Source organism: Megalops cyprinoides, chromosome 22 (assembly GCF_013368585.1).
Source record: "Megalops cyprinoides isolate fMegCyp1 chromosome 22, fMegCyp1.pri, whole genome shotgun sequence".
Taxonomy (NCBI): Eukaryota; Metazoa; Chordata; class Actinopteri; order Elopiformes; family Megalopidae; genus Megalops; species Megalops cyprinoides.
In genome coordinates, this window is record NC_050604.1 from 15085145 (window position 1) to 15102284 (window position 17140).

The following is a 17140-nucleotide window of genomic DNA, read 5'->3' on the forward strand; positions in this document are numbered from 1 at the left end:
CTGCTTTCCACAGAGCTCAAAATATTATGCTTTATGAGACAATTTGAATTCTTTTACAGACTGTCTCCACTCAAATACTACCGAAGCCAGTGCTCCCATCAACAATTCACCTCATCGTGATCTTTGATCACACAAACTTTACGCATGACCTTTAAGACTTGTTGTTTTTTTTATTTAAGTTTGTTCAAGTGTGCTGTATATGGAGGCTGTGAAATATTGTCCATACAAACTGCAGAAGAAGACTGCAGAACGTCCATGGCACAGGAAGAGCAATGAACATGCCGGTAGTAGACAATTGTGTCAGCTTACTGTACTGATAAGGTCGCTCTCCTTCTTTTTCGGCCAGCATTCCTGAGTCAATAACGCTGTCATCACACAGATAGCACAGCATCAATCTCAATGAAAATGAAACTGGCCTCTGACTTCTGTTTTTTTTCCCCCCATTCTTTCAGCAAGTGTCCCAGTTAGGAAATCGCTTCCATCCCACTCAGGCAGGGCTTCAATTTCCCACAGGGGATGTACCAATATACAGCGAGCACATTTTCACAGATGCCATCAGAGAACAAGCAGATGAATTAGCAGGCAGCCTGCCATCTCTCAGTTCAGACGGAATGCCATTAATACGTTATTAAGACCAAAACAATAACACAACAACAACATGAAAGTCAAAACAACTGGGACCAGGTAAAGGTTTCATCATTTATATATTTATGTATTTATTAACAAAGCCTAACTAACCCTCCACAGCGAAAATGCTATAGAAAACTGTGAACTACCAAGGGACTTTGGAAACAGATTCCATCAGCAAGTCACGTTCTGATAAATAAAATATCAAACACTGTTGACCATGACTAATTCAGGAGCTATGATATATTTATGCCTTCCATTAAAGAAAACACAATCCTTTTAGATTTAAATGATGGTAAATATTAGCATTACCTAATTAGGTCATATTGTATATTCAGTTGGCAAAAGAACTCTGTAATTACACTGTAATTACATACATATGTACTGTATAACTGCAATGAAGTACTGCTATGCATGACCATGTAACTTTATAAGTAAATAGAGGGCTAGGACTAGAGATGTGCATATGGTTAATGTGTGGGTTAAGTGTACATTTATTAAATCAGTTGCAATTTATATAATTACATATATCTCCCACATTCGAAGATGCATATGTGCTTTTAATAGCAGTAGTTGTGATATAGCAACATGCATGCCCATAGTGCCTGCTTAAACTTAAGAAAGACATCAGAACTGTGCTATTATTAATTCAAATAAAAAAAGGTCAAATTCAGGACTTCTGGATTTCTATGTCTCTAATACATATAATGTATAATGATCATTCAGTTTTGTCATTTCAAAAGCTGAGATGTATCCAATCAAGATGATCTCATTTTCAAGGCAGTCTTAAAAATTATTCCCTGCATGAATTTTCTCCTCTCTGTTTTATTTTCTGAGAAGGCCCAGTTTATATAACTGAAATAATAATGGTTGCTGTTATTAATGTATGTGGCAAGTTATATTACCTTTTCTATTTTACTTTCACTGGATGTCCAGGTATCTCAAGACATTTTTTCAACTGTATGTAATCATTATCACAGAATTATTCTTTAATTATCATTTTTGTAGTTAGATATTATTCCATAATTCTGTAATGCAGTGTTACTCTAATAGATGACTCTTCAGTTGTATGCATACATTATGATAATGCATGCATACTGTTATTAAGGATAACTATGTGCATAATTAATTGTAATCATAAGCTAATGCATTTTAGGTGTATGATGATAAAGGATTATGGAGCTGGATTTATGAATGCATAATAACTTTACTAAAGTACTTTACTAAAGCATAATTACCTTTCTAAGGTAAATACTAATTACATTACTTCACAATCCTTTTTAATGCTTGATATATTTGCATTTGTATATATCATTAATGATTATATATTATGAACATAAACAAATGCTCATGTCACACATAGTAGAACATTGCAAATAAAGGTGTTATGAATGGAGTAATTAAGCTGCTTAATGCATTATAATCATACACTTCAAAGAAAGTGTTACCACGATTATCATTGTATGCTTACATTTACCAGTTTTCCAGCTTGTTCCATATTTACTGTGTTGCTGGCTGTTCTACGCTGTTGTCCTTGTTGCTCCTGCGCTAAATGTATTTTGCCATGATAGCCTTGTAAGCATCTGCCAAATAAATGAATAATGAATATATTTACTCTCATCTTAGACCCCATTTGACTGTATTGTCATGGCGTATTTGAAAAGTATTCATTATCATCGATTTCACAGTTAAGCAAATGAAATCCCTGCTTGAGCATTTACCGCTGGGAAGTGCATATTGTTTTCATTAAAACCATGCAAAAAAAACACTTCCAGAGGGGAGGGCTGATGTTTTGGGAGGGTGTGCGTGTGTGTGCGTGTGTGTGTGTGTGTTTGGAGGGTGCTGATTTAAGCATTGGTAGACACACAGTGTTACAGGAAATGAGAATCATGCTGCAAAAGTAACAGTTCCCCCTCAGGGAGCACTCTGGCTTTTAACTCCAGTAAACACACTGGCAGTCATGGGGCAGTTGCACAGAGGCTACCCTCCTCTTGCAGACCTACTCTATTAGCACCACATTCAGCTCAGCGCGGCTCACTATGAAGTTCTTTATTATTTGTCTTCAGGTTATCCCATAAAAAGGGCTTAATACTGAACTGAGATAATGGGCAGCTCTCTTATTACAACAGCCATAAGTAGCTGCAGGTGACTGCATCAGCTCTTTAGGAATATGGGAACTTCATCTTTATGGGCTTGATAACCATCCTAATGCTCTCAGACACTAATATCGATATGTGCTCCATTTGCGCAGAGTCACGAGATGTATAATGGAAACTGATGTACTTGCGCAGATGCACAGGAGGGTTGACATATTATTGCCTCTGTGCTGTTTTGCAGAAGAGGGAGTGCGGAATATACGGTGTGAAGCTCCTTTGTTTCTCATTCATCCTTATGCTAAAGAAGACTTCATGTAAGACCATGCCCCCTGCCCCCTATCAGGTGTTTGTTCAGTGTTTTATTTTTTCATTGGTTTGATTATCTTGTTATCCTGAGAAAACTACAGAAAACTACAGTGGTTCTTCTCGACTCTCTCCTAGTGAAATAAAAATGTTGGTACAGCCTTGATATGTTAAACGATTGTTTTCAAAAGTCAAATTTGACTGTTCACAGATGGAGCTCCAGCCACTTGTCACAGACTGTGACATAAATAAGAGCTGGGTCTCAAGTGTTTCCTCAGTTCGGGTCACATACAGTGTCCAAAGCTAGCAAATATTCAGCAGAAGCATGAGTGTGACTCTGGACTCCCTGCCTGCGTTTAAACGTACAGGCCGTTAAAGACGGGAGGACAGGGTGCGCAACTTCATTTCCCAGCGTCTTTTCCCTCTCTCTGGAGCATTTAGCGAAGGAAATTGCCGCGCACATGGGCAGGATCCGAGAGGGAGGCACTCTAACAGCTGTGCGTTTCCCAGATGCCCGTGAGCCTCGGCTCAGAGATGATTGTCAGCGGGCAGGGCAGTGGAGGCTGCTGTTTCCTCTGGGGCCCCGCCGGTTACTGGGGGAGGTGGAGATTTACAATCACACCCAGTCAAAGTGCTCCGCTGCTCACGAAAAAAAAAAAAGAGAAAGATCCCTCCCCAGGAAACCCTGAGACACAGCGCGCTGCACCTCGCAACAGACAACACAAACCAGGAGGGACGCCACACACTTTGATACGCCGTTAATTACTCATGTGATGCGATTCAGACGTCCCGGGGCTACCTTCGAAAAACTTCTTCAGCCGGTTCCAGGGGAGGCAAACACTTTAGGAACGGTAGGTGAAAACCAAATGCATTTATTATTCATAAATATATCAGTTTAATGTTCTGTCACGGGTCCCATCAGGGCTGTGCCAATTCTAAAGTGCAATGCCACACAAAGGGATGTCTTTGCTAAATAGTTCTTTGTGTAAGAGATGGCAGCTGGGAGTTTTAACAGGAAATACTGTTGGCTGAGAAAATCCTATTGCAGAGTGCTTTGGAACAAAAAGGAACACTAATACACAGGAAGGGCTCTCTGCCTTCTTTGTGTGGTCTAATTGAAATTAAATTATTCAGAACCTGGTTTTAAGAATCAATTCTCTACTTACTTTTTTAACAAACTGTTTCATCACTTTATAATGAGCCTGAAGATCAGAAATTTGCATGTGAACATAAAAAACTTTGTTCTATTCAGATTCTTATCAAGAAATTAAATCTAACTGAAAAATTCATTTCTGTATGAGAAAACTTGCTTCAATATACGTAGCCATTTGTGTAAGGAAAAATGTTTAGACATGCATTTACTTCATTCATTTAAAGTTGGAAATAAGCTAAACTTGTAGCTGGGTCCAAATATTTCTCTTTTATGCTGAAAGAAAGTTTATGTTGCGAAATCTCTGGTCTGCTGCTTTAATCAAAAACAGAGAGGAAATGCAGACAGAGGAACCACATTGATGAAAGCTACGCACGGGACAAACTGTCAAAACAACAGAAAACAAAAAAAACTCATATTTACCCCACACTGCCTCCACAATGCCATCCCTGATTGGTACTTCCAGGAATAACGCGGAGGGGGGGTGTCTCATCTGCGGTTTGATTGTGACAAGTCATGGCATCCCCATCTGTGCCCCTTCGGCAAGACTTGTTTGAAGTCAAAAGCAAGTTATTCTACTTCTCCAAGCCACTACAGCAGACATTATGTCAAACTTATTTTCTAATGTTCCGTTTTTTGTGAGTTTAGCTGTGGCCCTTTTTATCATGCTGCTGAGCTGTTCCGTTAATTTACTTTGTGGAAGAAAACGCATACTTTTGCTTACTGACTGCCTAAACAACAAGGGTTGATATGAAGTTTCGTGATAAAGGGAATCATTAAATAAGTGATACGGCACATGTGATTTTGATGTGTTCACCTGAATTGTAAGCCTGAACTTGTTTTGATCTCTTTTAAATAAAACTCTTTTCCTCTTTTCTTTTCTCTGGCAGTCCGCAGCCTGGTGGAACTCTATCTCTCCTTCCCTTATATTAAAGCGAGGAGTGTGTATCAGAATGGGTTCTACGTTCTGGCACGTGTTGCTGTTCATGCTGTACATGGCCGGCCCTGGAATGTGTCAGATAAACCGAACGACTGAATACCTAGGCACAGACGTCCCCATCTCCACACAGCCCACAGGCCCCCGCAACACCAGCTCCACGGTCTCGGCCCCCCTCAACAGTTCTCTGGCTCTCGACTCCCCCTCTGCCAATTCCTCAGTCCCCCTCTCCAACAGCTCTCGGGCTGATGACCCCCAGTCCAGTGCCAACAGCACAGTGAGACGGAGAGTACCACCAGCGTGCGTCAAACGCGCTTCCATCAAAGTGTATTTCAAGTACATCAACACAGTGATCTCCTGCATTGTCTTCGTTGTTGGCATAGTGGGCAACGCCACACTGCTAAGGATTATCTACCAGCACAAGTGTATGAGGAATGGGCCAAATGCACTGATCGCCAGTCTGGCCCTGGGAGATCTGATCTACATCACCATTGACATTCCCATGAATGTATATAAGGTAGGAGAGCACTGTACCTGTTCCCTAACAAAAGCTGTAAAACTTTCCTTTTCCTCTGCGACTGCATGAAGCATTGATGACCATAATTGATCTGTGCCTTCTAAATTGAATGCACACTGATCTTGGTTCACTGGCACAATAGGAAGGGTTTGCGGTGTTACTAGACCAATACTTATCTAGGAGTTCAGCCAGACCCTCCCTATCAACATTATCTTTGACATCTCTGTGTCGGAAGCTCAAAGGTTTTTTTTCCCCCATGAGAGTCGCTGATGTACAGGCAACTAAAATAAACACGGTAATCACAGTGCGGTCTCCAAAAGAGCTTGGCCTTTCCAGAAGTCACTAGACAATTTCCACCTTCATTACTCCCCCAAGAAGTTAATACAGCACATAAGTACATTTAAAGCCCTGGCCAAATTTGGTTTTTAATATGCTTTATGATTACCCATCCAAAATAATCATTTAAGATGAGTGGATTTCCAGTTCGTTTTTGCCTTTTTACTCTGTCCTTGTTTCCAATGTCTCCAATTTCTAAAAAAAAAAAAAAAACTATATATTGAGATTCAGGAATATACTGTAAGAATGAATCATTGGTTGTATTAGGTGGGAGGAAGACGACATTGTGCAGATCACAGAACTATTACTGGAGAAAATTAGGGGGAAAAGTTTTAATTCTCGCAAGAGTTCATAGATCTTTATGTTCTTTGGCAACATTTCAAGACTGGACTCTTAGGTCAGCTAGGAAACCACTGGGAAATGAGTGGTTCTAAAAAAAAGCTTAATGGTTTGTGTGCACTGGCTGTCTATCAGTTTTTATAAAAGGGGTGGTTTTATATAAGAGATGCTTAGATTTTGGATTTAAGACATTTAATTATCCATTGGTGTAACGTACTTTGTAATCTAGCTTCTCTTCCCCGCATAAAGTTATTACTTTGCATGCAAAAAAGGGGCAGCAGACAGAGTGGTGGCTTTAATGTATTCAAGAAAAATAACAAGAAAATAAGAAAAATTCTGGTGGGATTAAACATCTCTTGCATGGTGTGTAAATATTTTAATATCATTACATTAGTTAATATGTTCAGTTGATTCCTTTTTTCTGCTATGAAATATGCACAATGTTCAGATAATCTTACTGGCATCCTATTTAAATTTTCTAGTTTAATATCTGCTGCCTTTTTTGTCCCACTCTTATGAAATTATCAAGAACCAGAAGCACCATATGGTTGTTAGAAAGTTTCTCCTCAGTGCATCATATTAACAGAAACAAAAATAGAGTTGATTGCAGGATCAAAGGCTTTGGTTCTGTGTCTGAATGTTGATCTGGAAGTAGTCCCCCATTTTATGTGATATATTCCTGGTTAAACTGCCTCTCCCCTTTCCTACATCAGTGCGAATTATTGTAAGGACGTGACAGATGACCCATTCGTCATCTGAAATGTTTGTGTAGTCTCATTATTTTCCCTGCTTTTAGGATCTGTCATTGTTTATCTTGTAATTATTCCACTTTGATTGCACAACACTTAAGAAGTTAGATTTTTTGTCTAGCCCATGTAAAACAAAAAGAAAAATTCTCCAGTGTCACAAATGAGTCATCCTTGTATTTTCCAAGATTGTCTTATTTTTGTGATTTACTGTCTGTTTTATAGCAGAAAACCAGTGAGTATTAGGACCATATTGGGATGCTTATAGTTATGTTCTTTAAAGACTCTCACCAAAAGCCTTGTCTGTAGTAACCTTTATGTCATCTGATGAAAAAGGCAACAAATCTCACAAATGCTCTTAAAATTTAAACCGCTTTGACACTAAAGGCCATTCAAATAGAGTTCCACAATTTCCAGATGGATTCCTGGGATAAAATGTGTGTTTATGGATGGGATTATGTTCCGTTCTTTGCCCCTAAGGGTCAGACACATAGCATCTTTACTGAGAGTGTTTTAGTTATGTGAAGGTTTTCATAAAAAGACCAATCTGGTTTTCAGCAAAACATAAATACACAGTGAAGTTTTAATGATTACTTTTTTTTCAGTCTGACTCTTTTCAAGATATTGAGCTTTAAAAATTTGACATTATCTAAGATGAAGAGACACTGCTGATTAGTTTTTTTTTTCTTTTTTAATTCTACAATCGCACATAGTCTTTTCTAAATGTGAAAAAGTTATTAATATTTCAACATGAACACTGGAAGAACACTGTAGCTGCTAGTGGGATGCATAATGGGACTTTCAAAAGGTCTGTAAAAGAACCTGAAGTGTCAAACATCATTGCGCATAATAAAAGACTGTTTCATAATGACACAGTGGAGATTCACGGTGCATCACAGACAATTTCCATGGGAAATAGATATCTGTTTATATCAGTGCAACAGGTGTGGCAGAGGCCTTTCAGGTGAACTCTATCAGCCCAAAAGAAGGGACTTTTTTTGTTTAGATGTGAAATTTTCCAGGTACAAAAAGGGAATTTCTCAGTGTACTTTCTTACAGAACGGAAGGCAGGATAACAATGTTTGGATGCAATGTACCACACACACGGTACCAGGCCTGTGCCTTGAGTTATAACACACTTCCCATACATGTGACGCAGTTCCCAAAATTAATCCAGCTCCACGCACAATTTAACAGCCATGCAGTGGCCGCCTGTCCTCTGCCTGCAGCGCTGAAATTGTCTGGAAAGCGCTGTGTAAATAACAAACCAGGATGCACCAGTGAAGAGCTTCCTTTCAACTCCAGTCCAAAAGGCCCGGGATTATCCCACCCAGTTTGAGGGGGGAAAACTATTCCTGCTCAGGGAACGCTGCCAAACTGAAGCCTGCCCAGACCTAATGGGACCTCGTGAGGACATGGCCATTTCTCTGTAGAAAGAAGCCACGCAGGAGGTAATCTGAGCGTGGGTCTAATTTAGTCAAGGCCATGCCTCTGGAGACAACTCCCGAACATGCTGGAGGAGTTACTCCACAAATCATGGGACAAAGCCCACGTAGCCTACACCGTGTCACTGTGTGAGCCAAGGAACAGTGAGAGCCGTGTAAATCTCTGTTGCCATGCAGAGTCAAGACCATACTGCTGGGAAACAACGTATTTTGTTAGCCAGAGACACTCCTGACTAATCCTGAGGACTCAGTAGCTGGGTTTCCTCATAACTATGGACCTGGGACAGTGGGAACTTAAGCGGGACACCATGTGTCTCTCTTTTGTCTGAAACAAGAACTCTGACCCCGATATGACACTAGATCCCAGGTAGGAGAGTTGCTGCCCAGTAAGATACTGAAAATACAAGCTTTCTGTAATGACGTGGTATGAGCAACTTAATCTCACTGATTTACACGTTAACTAATTATCTATCACCCGAAACAAAGGGTGATTGGACTTTGCTGTTCAGTTCAAAATGTAACCAACATAGTGCTACATAGTCTGATGACTCCACTGTTAGCCTTGCTTTTCTTTTTCAAGGTATGACAACTCAATTTATCCCTGTCATTTGTCTTTAAGGGACTTTAGTAGTAGTACTCTCAGTCAGTACAGAAATTATGAAAGAAAAAAAAAAAAAATCAAAAGAAAATTCAAAAGAAAATTATCTGTAAAAACAGCTGGTGTGACTCCCTGTAAGGTGTTGTAGGTGTCTCCTGACCCAGACAGCAATGCTGTGATTTGTCTCTATAGCCGCAGGTGGTGGCAGTGGCCCTGTGACAGGGATGCTGTGATTTCTCTCTCTGTAGCTCCTGGCCATGCGGTTCCCCTTTGATGGCTATCCTTTTGGTCTCTTCCTCTGTAAACTGGTCCCGTTCCTGCAGAAGACGTCAGTGGGTATCACTGTGCTCAGTCTTATGGCCCTTAGCGTGGACAGGTGGGTACACCACCATCAAATATACAGAACTATCCACAGCGTAGCAAGAATGTGTTTTTTTTTTTTTCATTTATTTTTTTCTTTATGGTTTTCTTAAACCTAACATTGATTTAGCTACAATACATGTGCCCTCCGCCCATTCACCTTTAATGTCAAAGCCAGAGAAAATAAAATAGTTTCAACAGAAACTTATGATATTCACAAGAGCTGACATACTAGCTTCCCTGCTGGGGTTGCTGTTTCCACATAGAAAAAACATAATTCAGGTGTTGGATACTTAACTATTCAAATGTAGATTTTGGGTAATTATCAATATTCAACAAAAGTTGAATATGATATGCATACATGTTAACATTATTTGAATTATTATTTTGAAATAAGAATTGTTCAAGAATATGAAAAGTTTGAAAACTTCAGCTTCATAATTCAGTATTCAAAAGAACTTGACCAATCATAACTAAAAAGAAATTTGCATTCATGATTTATCTGTCGTCAGTCCAAAAATACTCTTAGAACCTTAAATGGTTAATTACAATTTTTTCACACCTTTAAATGTGTGTAAATGTCTTGAGTAAATCCTCATTTTAGTAAATTGTTGTAATCCCAGGATCAATCAACACTCAAACCATTTTCTCAATTTTTATACATCTTTAACTAAACAAAAAAAATCTATAGGTAAGAAGTGGTAATAAATGGCATTGGTCACGTTTCCTCAGTCAACCAAATCATTGTAACATTAAAAGTGAAGCGTAGGACTAATTGCAGGAAAGATGAGTGCATTTCTCTAAAGGAAATGGAGGACGTGAGTCATTTCTGTCCCTGTCTGAGGTAAGCAGTGTGAGAAGGTTATAAGGTCACAGAGAGTCATGACCTCCTTTAAATTGTCTCTTCCTCCTCCCCCTCCTCACATCTACTGAGCGCCCAGCCACCCACAGCAGTTTGTTTTTCTCCATTTTTAACTTCCCCCTCAAACACCAGAAAAGTTTCACAGATGAATTGTGCATTTTTATAAACCTGACATCAGTAATTTGCCTCTGAAATGAAATAGGAGCGGTTTCCGATATTTTGTTCCTCTCAACAAGTCAGTCGCTAAATTTAAAAAAAGAAACTGAAGTTGAAGAGACAGAAGACACAACTAATAGATAGTAACATGCACATGTGTTCACACGAGGGCATACTCAACAGCTCCAAGGTTTCAGGGAGACACATTTACGGTGTCATGTTACACACAGTTCACAGTGTAATGTGATTACTGTTGCGTCTATTGCGTGCTTGGAAGACCAGAAGCTAGGTATATAGGCTTTGTGTAAAATTATAGAAGCAACTTTTACCATTGTGTTGAGGGGAATCCCAAAATGTTTAACGAAAAATATATTACATAAAAATATTAACATGATCTTTTTTATGGTCATTTACATATAAAAATACTTGGGTAATGAGTAACAAGACGAATTGGCAAATGCAGTTCTAGATGTATAAACGCATGCTGCCTCTCAGCTAAACCTACAAATGGCCCAAATGCATCCCAGCAATAAACACTTACTTTTGCTTGTAAAAATTCTTGGGTGTCATTATTAAAAATGAGTAAATAATTAAAACTGAAACTGTACTTCCCCTGATATGTTGTCCAATCCATTATGTTTCTATTAGTTGTTTAAATCATCCAGATTACATTCATTTACATATATTGATAATTGTCATTTTCTTGATAGAAGAAAGGCAAAGACATGTGCCTACAGGTATCAGGCAGATGAGGGGTTGTTATTGTGGTTTTGGCCACAGATACACAGCTGATGAGAATGCACTCTCCTGTTTCGGGTCGCAGGTATAGAGCGGTGGCTTCCTGGAGCAGGGTGCAGGGGGTAGGCATTCCAATGCTCACGGCCATCAAGATCATCTCCATCTGGGTTCTGTCCATCATGCTGGCCGTGCCCGAGGCCATCGGCTTCGACATCGTCACCTTCAACATCAGCAACCAGACGATACGCACGTGCATGCTCAAACCAAAGACCGACATAATGAGGGTACAGTGCCTCTCACGGCTGTCTGCGTAACTGTGTGTGTGGTATCTGATTTCTGTGTTTGAAACGATCGTCTTTAGCGCAAAGCTTCTCAATAGCTCCTTGTAGTGTTTTGAAATGGCCACTTAACCTTGTTTGCGCGGATCTGCCGATATTTGGCAATTTGCGTTTGTTCTGTGCGCTGCCTTTTGAAACTGAGCTCCGCAGGAAGGCAATTCAATGTAAAGGCCTTTCCCCACTTCTGTCACTCGCTGCTAGGAAATGTCAACCGGAGCCCCTCTGTGCACATATGCAATGGGGGTGGTCTATGTAAAGTCTGTGTCCTCTCCTCTTCCGTTAATATTGTTCCCCTGTCATGTTGGCATAAAAAATGGATCTGCGGCCTCCAGAAATAGAAGCAGCACGGTTCCAGGAACCGAGCGACGTCACGAAGAGACAGAGCGTGAGGACAGGGAGGGCATATTCGCAGGAAAAAGTGTCAGACCGCATTGTTATGCGGCAGACGTTAAACATCCTGACTCTCAGCTTGACTTTTCCTGTGAAATGCATTGTACATTTAACATCACGAGTTACACACCCAAACAGCATCTTGACACTCCATTGTTGCACGCTGAAAGCACGCGCAGGCTATTTACCCAGTCAGTCGTTAAAAGAGCATTGCTGATCAATGTGGCAGTGCTTAATTGCAAAGGACTTACAGTGTTGAGATGTTCACTGAGATTCACTAGATTAAATCTATTGTTTATTTCATATTTAATTTAGATTTAAAGTGACATCCCCGGTGTAATGTACCAAATACCTTTTTTTATGGTCCCAGCAATGACAAACGGGAAAAGCTCTGGTAGAACAGATAAAGTAGAAATAAAATGGCATGCTGCAGCTTGCCCGTCATGCTAAATGACCGTGAGACAGGGGCTCTGCTACCTCATGATATTACAAACCCAGAGAGGCTAAGAATGGCTTCTCCCTTTGCAAAGATAAGAAAATGATGTTTTTTTCCCCTCTCGTCATGTAATTAAAAACTTTCATTTTTAATTACATGACAATGCAAACTGAATTGACACCTACACCTAAAACAAATGATGCTCGTGAATATGACAGCGAGAAAACGAAATGGGATCAAATAGTCTCCGCTCTATGGAACACTGTCCTCCCTAGTAAACCTGGGCTCCTTAATTGATTGCAGGTTGCGAGTGCAGAACCAAAGAGCTGGTGTGCTCCTTCGCAAAGTGGAACCAGATGTGTCCAGATGTAGCACACAGATCCTAATGTTTAATGCTGAGAGCTTGAATAAACCACAGGAAATATACGGACCTGAAGCATATGGAGTCTGAGTGAATCTGATTTAAATCAGCTTGCTGGGGAAATTACACAATTCAGTTTAGCTCCAGAGTGGTACCATGCACCAAAGCCTTTAATGACTGTGTATATAGTGTAAGGAATAGGAATATTTTTTCAGCCCAAATGTTTAATGACATCCGTTTTGTAGTCTTTCCCACTTTAAGTATTTTCTGTCTCTTTTTCATAGAAACAAACAAGTCTGTCAGTGACACTAGAAAAATATATATGCAGGTTAAAAGTACAAAGCATTTCATGAACTGATCTGGTAGTACTTCAACGTAGCAGGCCTGGGGCTAGTGTTCTATCTCTGAACCCCTTCTGTTTATTCCAGTTCTATGTGGACGTGAAGGACTGGTGGCTGTTTGGGTTTTATTTCTGCTTACCCCTGCTCTGCACTGCCATCTTCTACACCCTCATGACCTTGGAGATGCTCAACCACCGCAACGGCAGTCTGAGAATTGCCCTCAGCGAACACCTCAGACAGGTAAGACGGCTAGAGATAGCCAGGGCCAGAGAACTGCATCATGAGACACCTCTATGTTAAGTAAACTTGCAGCAATAAACAGCACACCGATGGGGTTTGTCAGGGGAAAGTGTACCACCAGATGCCTCCATAAAGGAGCAGGCCCAGGGACTTGCACTAAGAGACAGTGCCCCTATGAAACAAAGTCAGATAATGTAATGATTGGTTAGCAGACACTCTTATCCAGAGTGACTTCCAGCACAACAGTACATGAGTGTATCAATTCAAGTTGAATGAGCAACAGTATCAGACCCATGTTAAAGACATTCCCAGACCAGTGAGTGTGAGCATAACACTATTCAAGTCCTGCCTTAAGTTAATTTGTGCAACCTGACTAGACAAGGGAAGCTAAGTATACTACCACACATCAGAAACCATTAGACAGCACCTCCATCGGGCAGGGCTGGAGAACTACAATGATTCACAGCCTTTTAACTCTAGGTCAGCCGTCCAAAGGACCATTAGACCTTGTTCCCAGTCTCTGAACCCCCACTCTCCAATCAGGCAGCTCAGAGGCTACATTTAGCACTGGAAACACTGGCTCGAGTTTCCTTTGTTTTCACAGCTCGCATCCTGCATGCTTCCTCTCAAGCTAGCATCTCCCTGATGACTGTCTTTAACTGGGAGTTTGTTTCTTCCAGAGGCGAGAGGTGGCCAAAGCTGTCTTCTGTTTGGTGCTGATATTTGCTCTGTGCTGGTTTCCGCTGCACCTTGGCCGGATCCTGAAAAAACTCCTGTACGATGAGAACGACCAAGACCGGTGTGAACTTCTCAAGTAAGTAAAGTCAGCCTTACTGACTTTGGTGCACATTCAAAGGGTTCATGAAGCGCTTGTTTTGGTCTGTATTAAGCAAGGATATATAGGATATATATAGGATTTATAATGAGATTGTCAGAGTCTTTTCTGATACTTGAGAGAGTATTATATTGATGGAGAGGATATTAATGGAAAGATGTACAACACCTCTCAGATGAATAGTAGTGATAGTACACCTGACGGTCAAAAACAAGTGTACTTCCTTTGATTTATTTAGTTTTTGTCCCTGTGGAAAGTTTTACCTGGATGTACATAAGAGATAAAATGCTTTTCCAATAAAGTGGCATTCCTCTTTCCTTTAGTTTCCTGTTGGTCCTTGACTACCTGGGCATTAATATAGCCACTGTGAACTCCTGCATCAATCCCATCATCCTCTATTTTGTTAGCAAGAAATTCAAGAACTGTTTCAAGGTAGGTCCCTTCATTTCACTGCCAAATGCAAGCAGGGTTTTATTTCACTGCTCGTCCACTGCAAAAACAAACATGTCAACCTTCCCCATGTGTGACCAATGGGAGCACTAACCTGAGGGTCACGTTGGAGATGTTCTTCTGGGAAAATGGAACCAGGAGGTGATTTATTCAAGAATGAGATCACATGCTGCATTCTGTCTGCGGACCTGGGGCAGATAAAAAACAGACTTCACTCTATCCCCCAGCTGCTGGGAACATTCTCTCAAAGTACCAAAACCCTCAGCTGGTACACCAAATTATTGTGCAATGATACTGTTCTTCACACACCTACAGGAAGTCCTTCAGAGCCAGTGTGAAATGGACAGGCATTTACCTGCCTTGTCAGTGTTAACTGAGAATATGAACTGTTTAGCAGACTGTGGCCTGCACGCGCTCACATTTAATCGTGAGAGACAGTTATTCTGAAAAGCCTGAGTACTATTTTGTTCAGACAAAAACAGTACAGTACAGCTCCTAAGTGTATATGTGACATATATCACTATTTCCTTCCTTAAACAGGAAACAAATTAACTCTGTATGCTTTCAGTCACGATTACTGTGGCCAGATACAAGCAATCAGTGTGATGTGGCTGCATCTATGTCTGGTGATCTATAGCTGTCACCTGACACACATCTATGATCTCTCTCTATCTCTTTCTTTCTGTCTCTTTCTGCCCCTCCGTTTCTCTGGCAGACATGCCTGTGTTGCTGCTGTCATTCGGGGACGTTACTTAACACGATGACACAACAGAACGGGACCAGCATACAGCACTGGAAGAACCAGGAGCCCAACAACCACCACACAGAGCGCAGCCAGCACAAAGACAGTGACTGAGTCGTCCGGACCCATGGCTGGTTCTGCCCCCATTGGTACCCTGTGCATTTACAGCAAGGTCCCCACAGGCTGCACTCCGGCTTATGGAAGGGACACTGACCTTTTCAAAACCAGACTCCCCTAACAGACTGAGAGCCTTAATGCCGTCGCGCAGAGCGGCCTAGCAAGTTCTGAACCTGATGCAACAAGCACTATGTAGATTGTACTTGAGCCCAGCGAACGATTCCAAAGAACTCACAGCGTTTACCAGATCTAATAGGCAGCCCCGTCAGAGTGTCCCCCCGAGAAGAAGGAAAGCATTGTTTGTGGTGGAAGAGGGAGGGAGACTGGGACAGGATGCAGCTGAACGTAAACCGCAAACGAACCTAATCAGCGGCGCTCCGCGTGGCATCCGCACGGAGGGCGAGGCCACTGGGAGCAGCAGGAAGGAAACGCGAAGCGCCCTGCGTGTGACCTGATAGAAGGGAAACCCGACACCAACCGTCAGATCGGGCCCTACTGGTCTGAGCTCACCCTCCAATGCAGGCCTATGGGGAGTAAGCCACACAGGGCCCTCCCCTCTCACATCCTGGCTTACATCAGCATGTGTAGGATATTCATACACGTTCATGAGCTCAGCCTGTGAAATGCATACATAGCTGAGCAAACAGGGCTATTTAGGCAACACTCCCCATACAGGTGACGGAAGAGTCTCTGGAGCTCAAACCAGAGGCATTTTATCACATTAGTGTGACACATTGGCTTTAAAAAGGATTCAAACATGTTGTTATCTGTAATCCAATATAATATTTTGTATGTGCTCAAAAAGTTAAAACAATATATAACTGTCTCAGCATGTCTGGGGAAAAAGCATAGAATGTCACATTTTAAATTTGAACGAAAAGGTGGTATGGTCCACCTTGATGACCTAAAAAAAATTAACTACCACGCTAGGCCATAAGACTAGGCTGTTCAGCTAACTCTTTTACTCAGAACGTCTACTGCAGTTTTAAGAAAGCATTCAAATGCCCTGAATATTCTGCCATAGTTAAGGAGTAAGTATTCCATGTCTGTTCATCAAAGCCGGGGGGGAAAGCAGGAAAATTTTGAATAATTTGTCTCTGATGTGTGAGTGAAAAGCTGGATACAGTAATATAACCAGCCAAAGCTTTGTTCCTTTACCACTGTGAAACCATGTACTTAAAATGTACAGTTTTCTCTGTTCATTATTACCGCATTAATTATATTTGTATTATCTGTCATTATTTTAACTTTTCATATAGTTTGTTATTTTTTTATGTTGTATATAAGCATCATATTGTATATCCAATGCCTGGAGCAGGATTGATTCTGTCTTGTTGTGATGTGAAATATTGCAATATGAGGGATAGGAATGACTTATGTCTTATGAAAGAAAATGCTGTTCGCATATGGTATGTGTGTATTTCCATACATGAATGCCTTTCTATGTGTGAATGATCATGCATGTGCATATGTGTGTATGTATGAATGTACTATGTGATAAACATAAAGCTAAGAACAGCAACATAACTAGACATTGATTTGTAACCTGTGTCAGTATTAATAAGCCCATGCTCGGTTTTAACAGAACAATGAAAATGAGTGCCACTCTGACCCGTTTAGTGAAACAGCCATGAAGAATTGTTTCCATGAACTACAGCCTATAGCAGATACGCAAGCGTC

The 17140-nt window shown here is 40.9% G+C and overlaps 1 protein-coding gene across 1 annotated transcript; it reads left to right on the forward strand.

Annotated features, from left to right (window-relative positions):
• Positions 1–3540: 3540 nt before the first annotated feature.
• Positions 3541–16688, forward strand: LOC118769444 (endothelin-1 receptor-like). Its single transcript, XM_036516544.1, has 8 exons — positions 3541–3877; positions 5067–5630; positions 9343–9470; positions 11296–11494; positions 13164–13316; positions 13997–14130; positions 14475–14583; positions 15317–16688. The coding sequence occupies exons 1-8, from the start codon at positions 3800–3802 to the stop codon at positions 15455–15457; spliced, it is 1506 nt and encodes a 501-aa protein (XP_036372437.1). The 5' UTR covers positions 3541–3799; the 3' UTR covers positions 15458–16688.
• Positions 16689–17140: the final 452 nt, after the last annotated feature.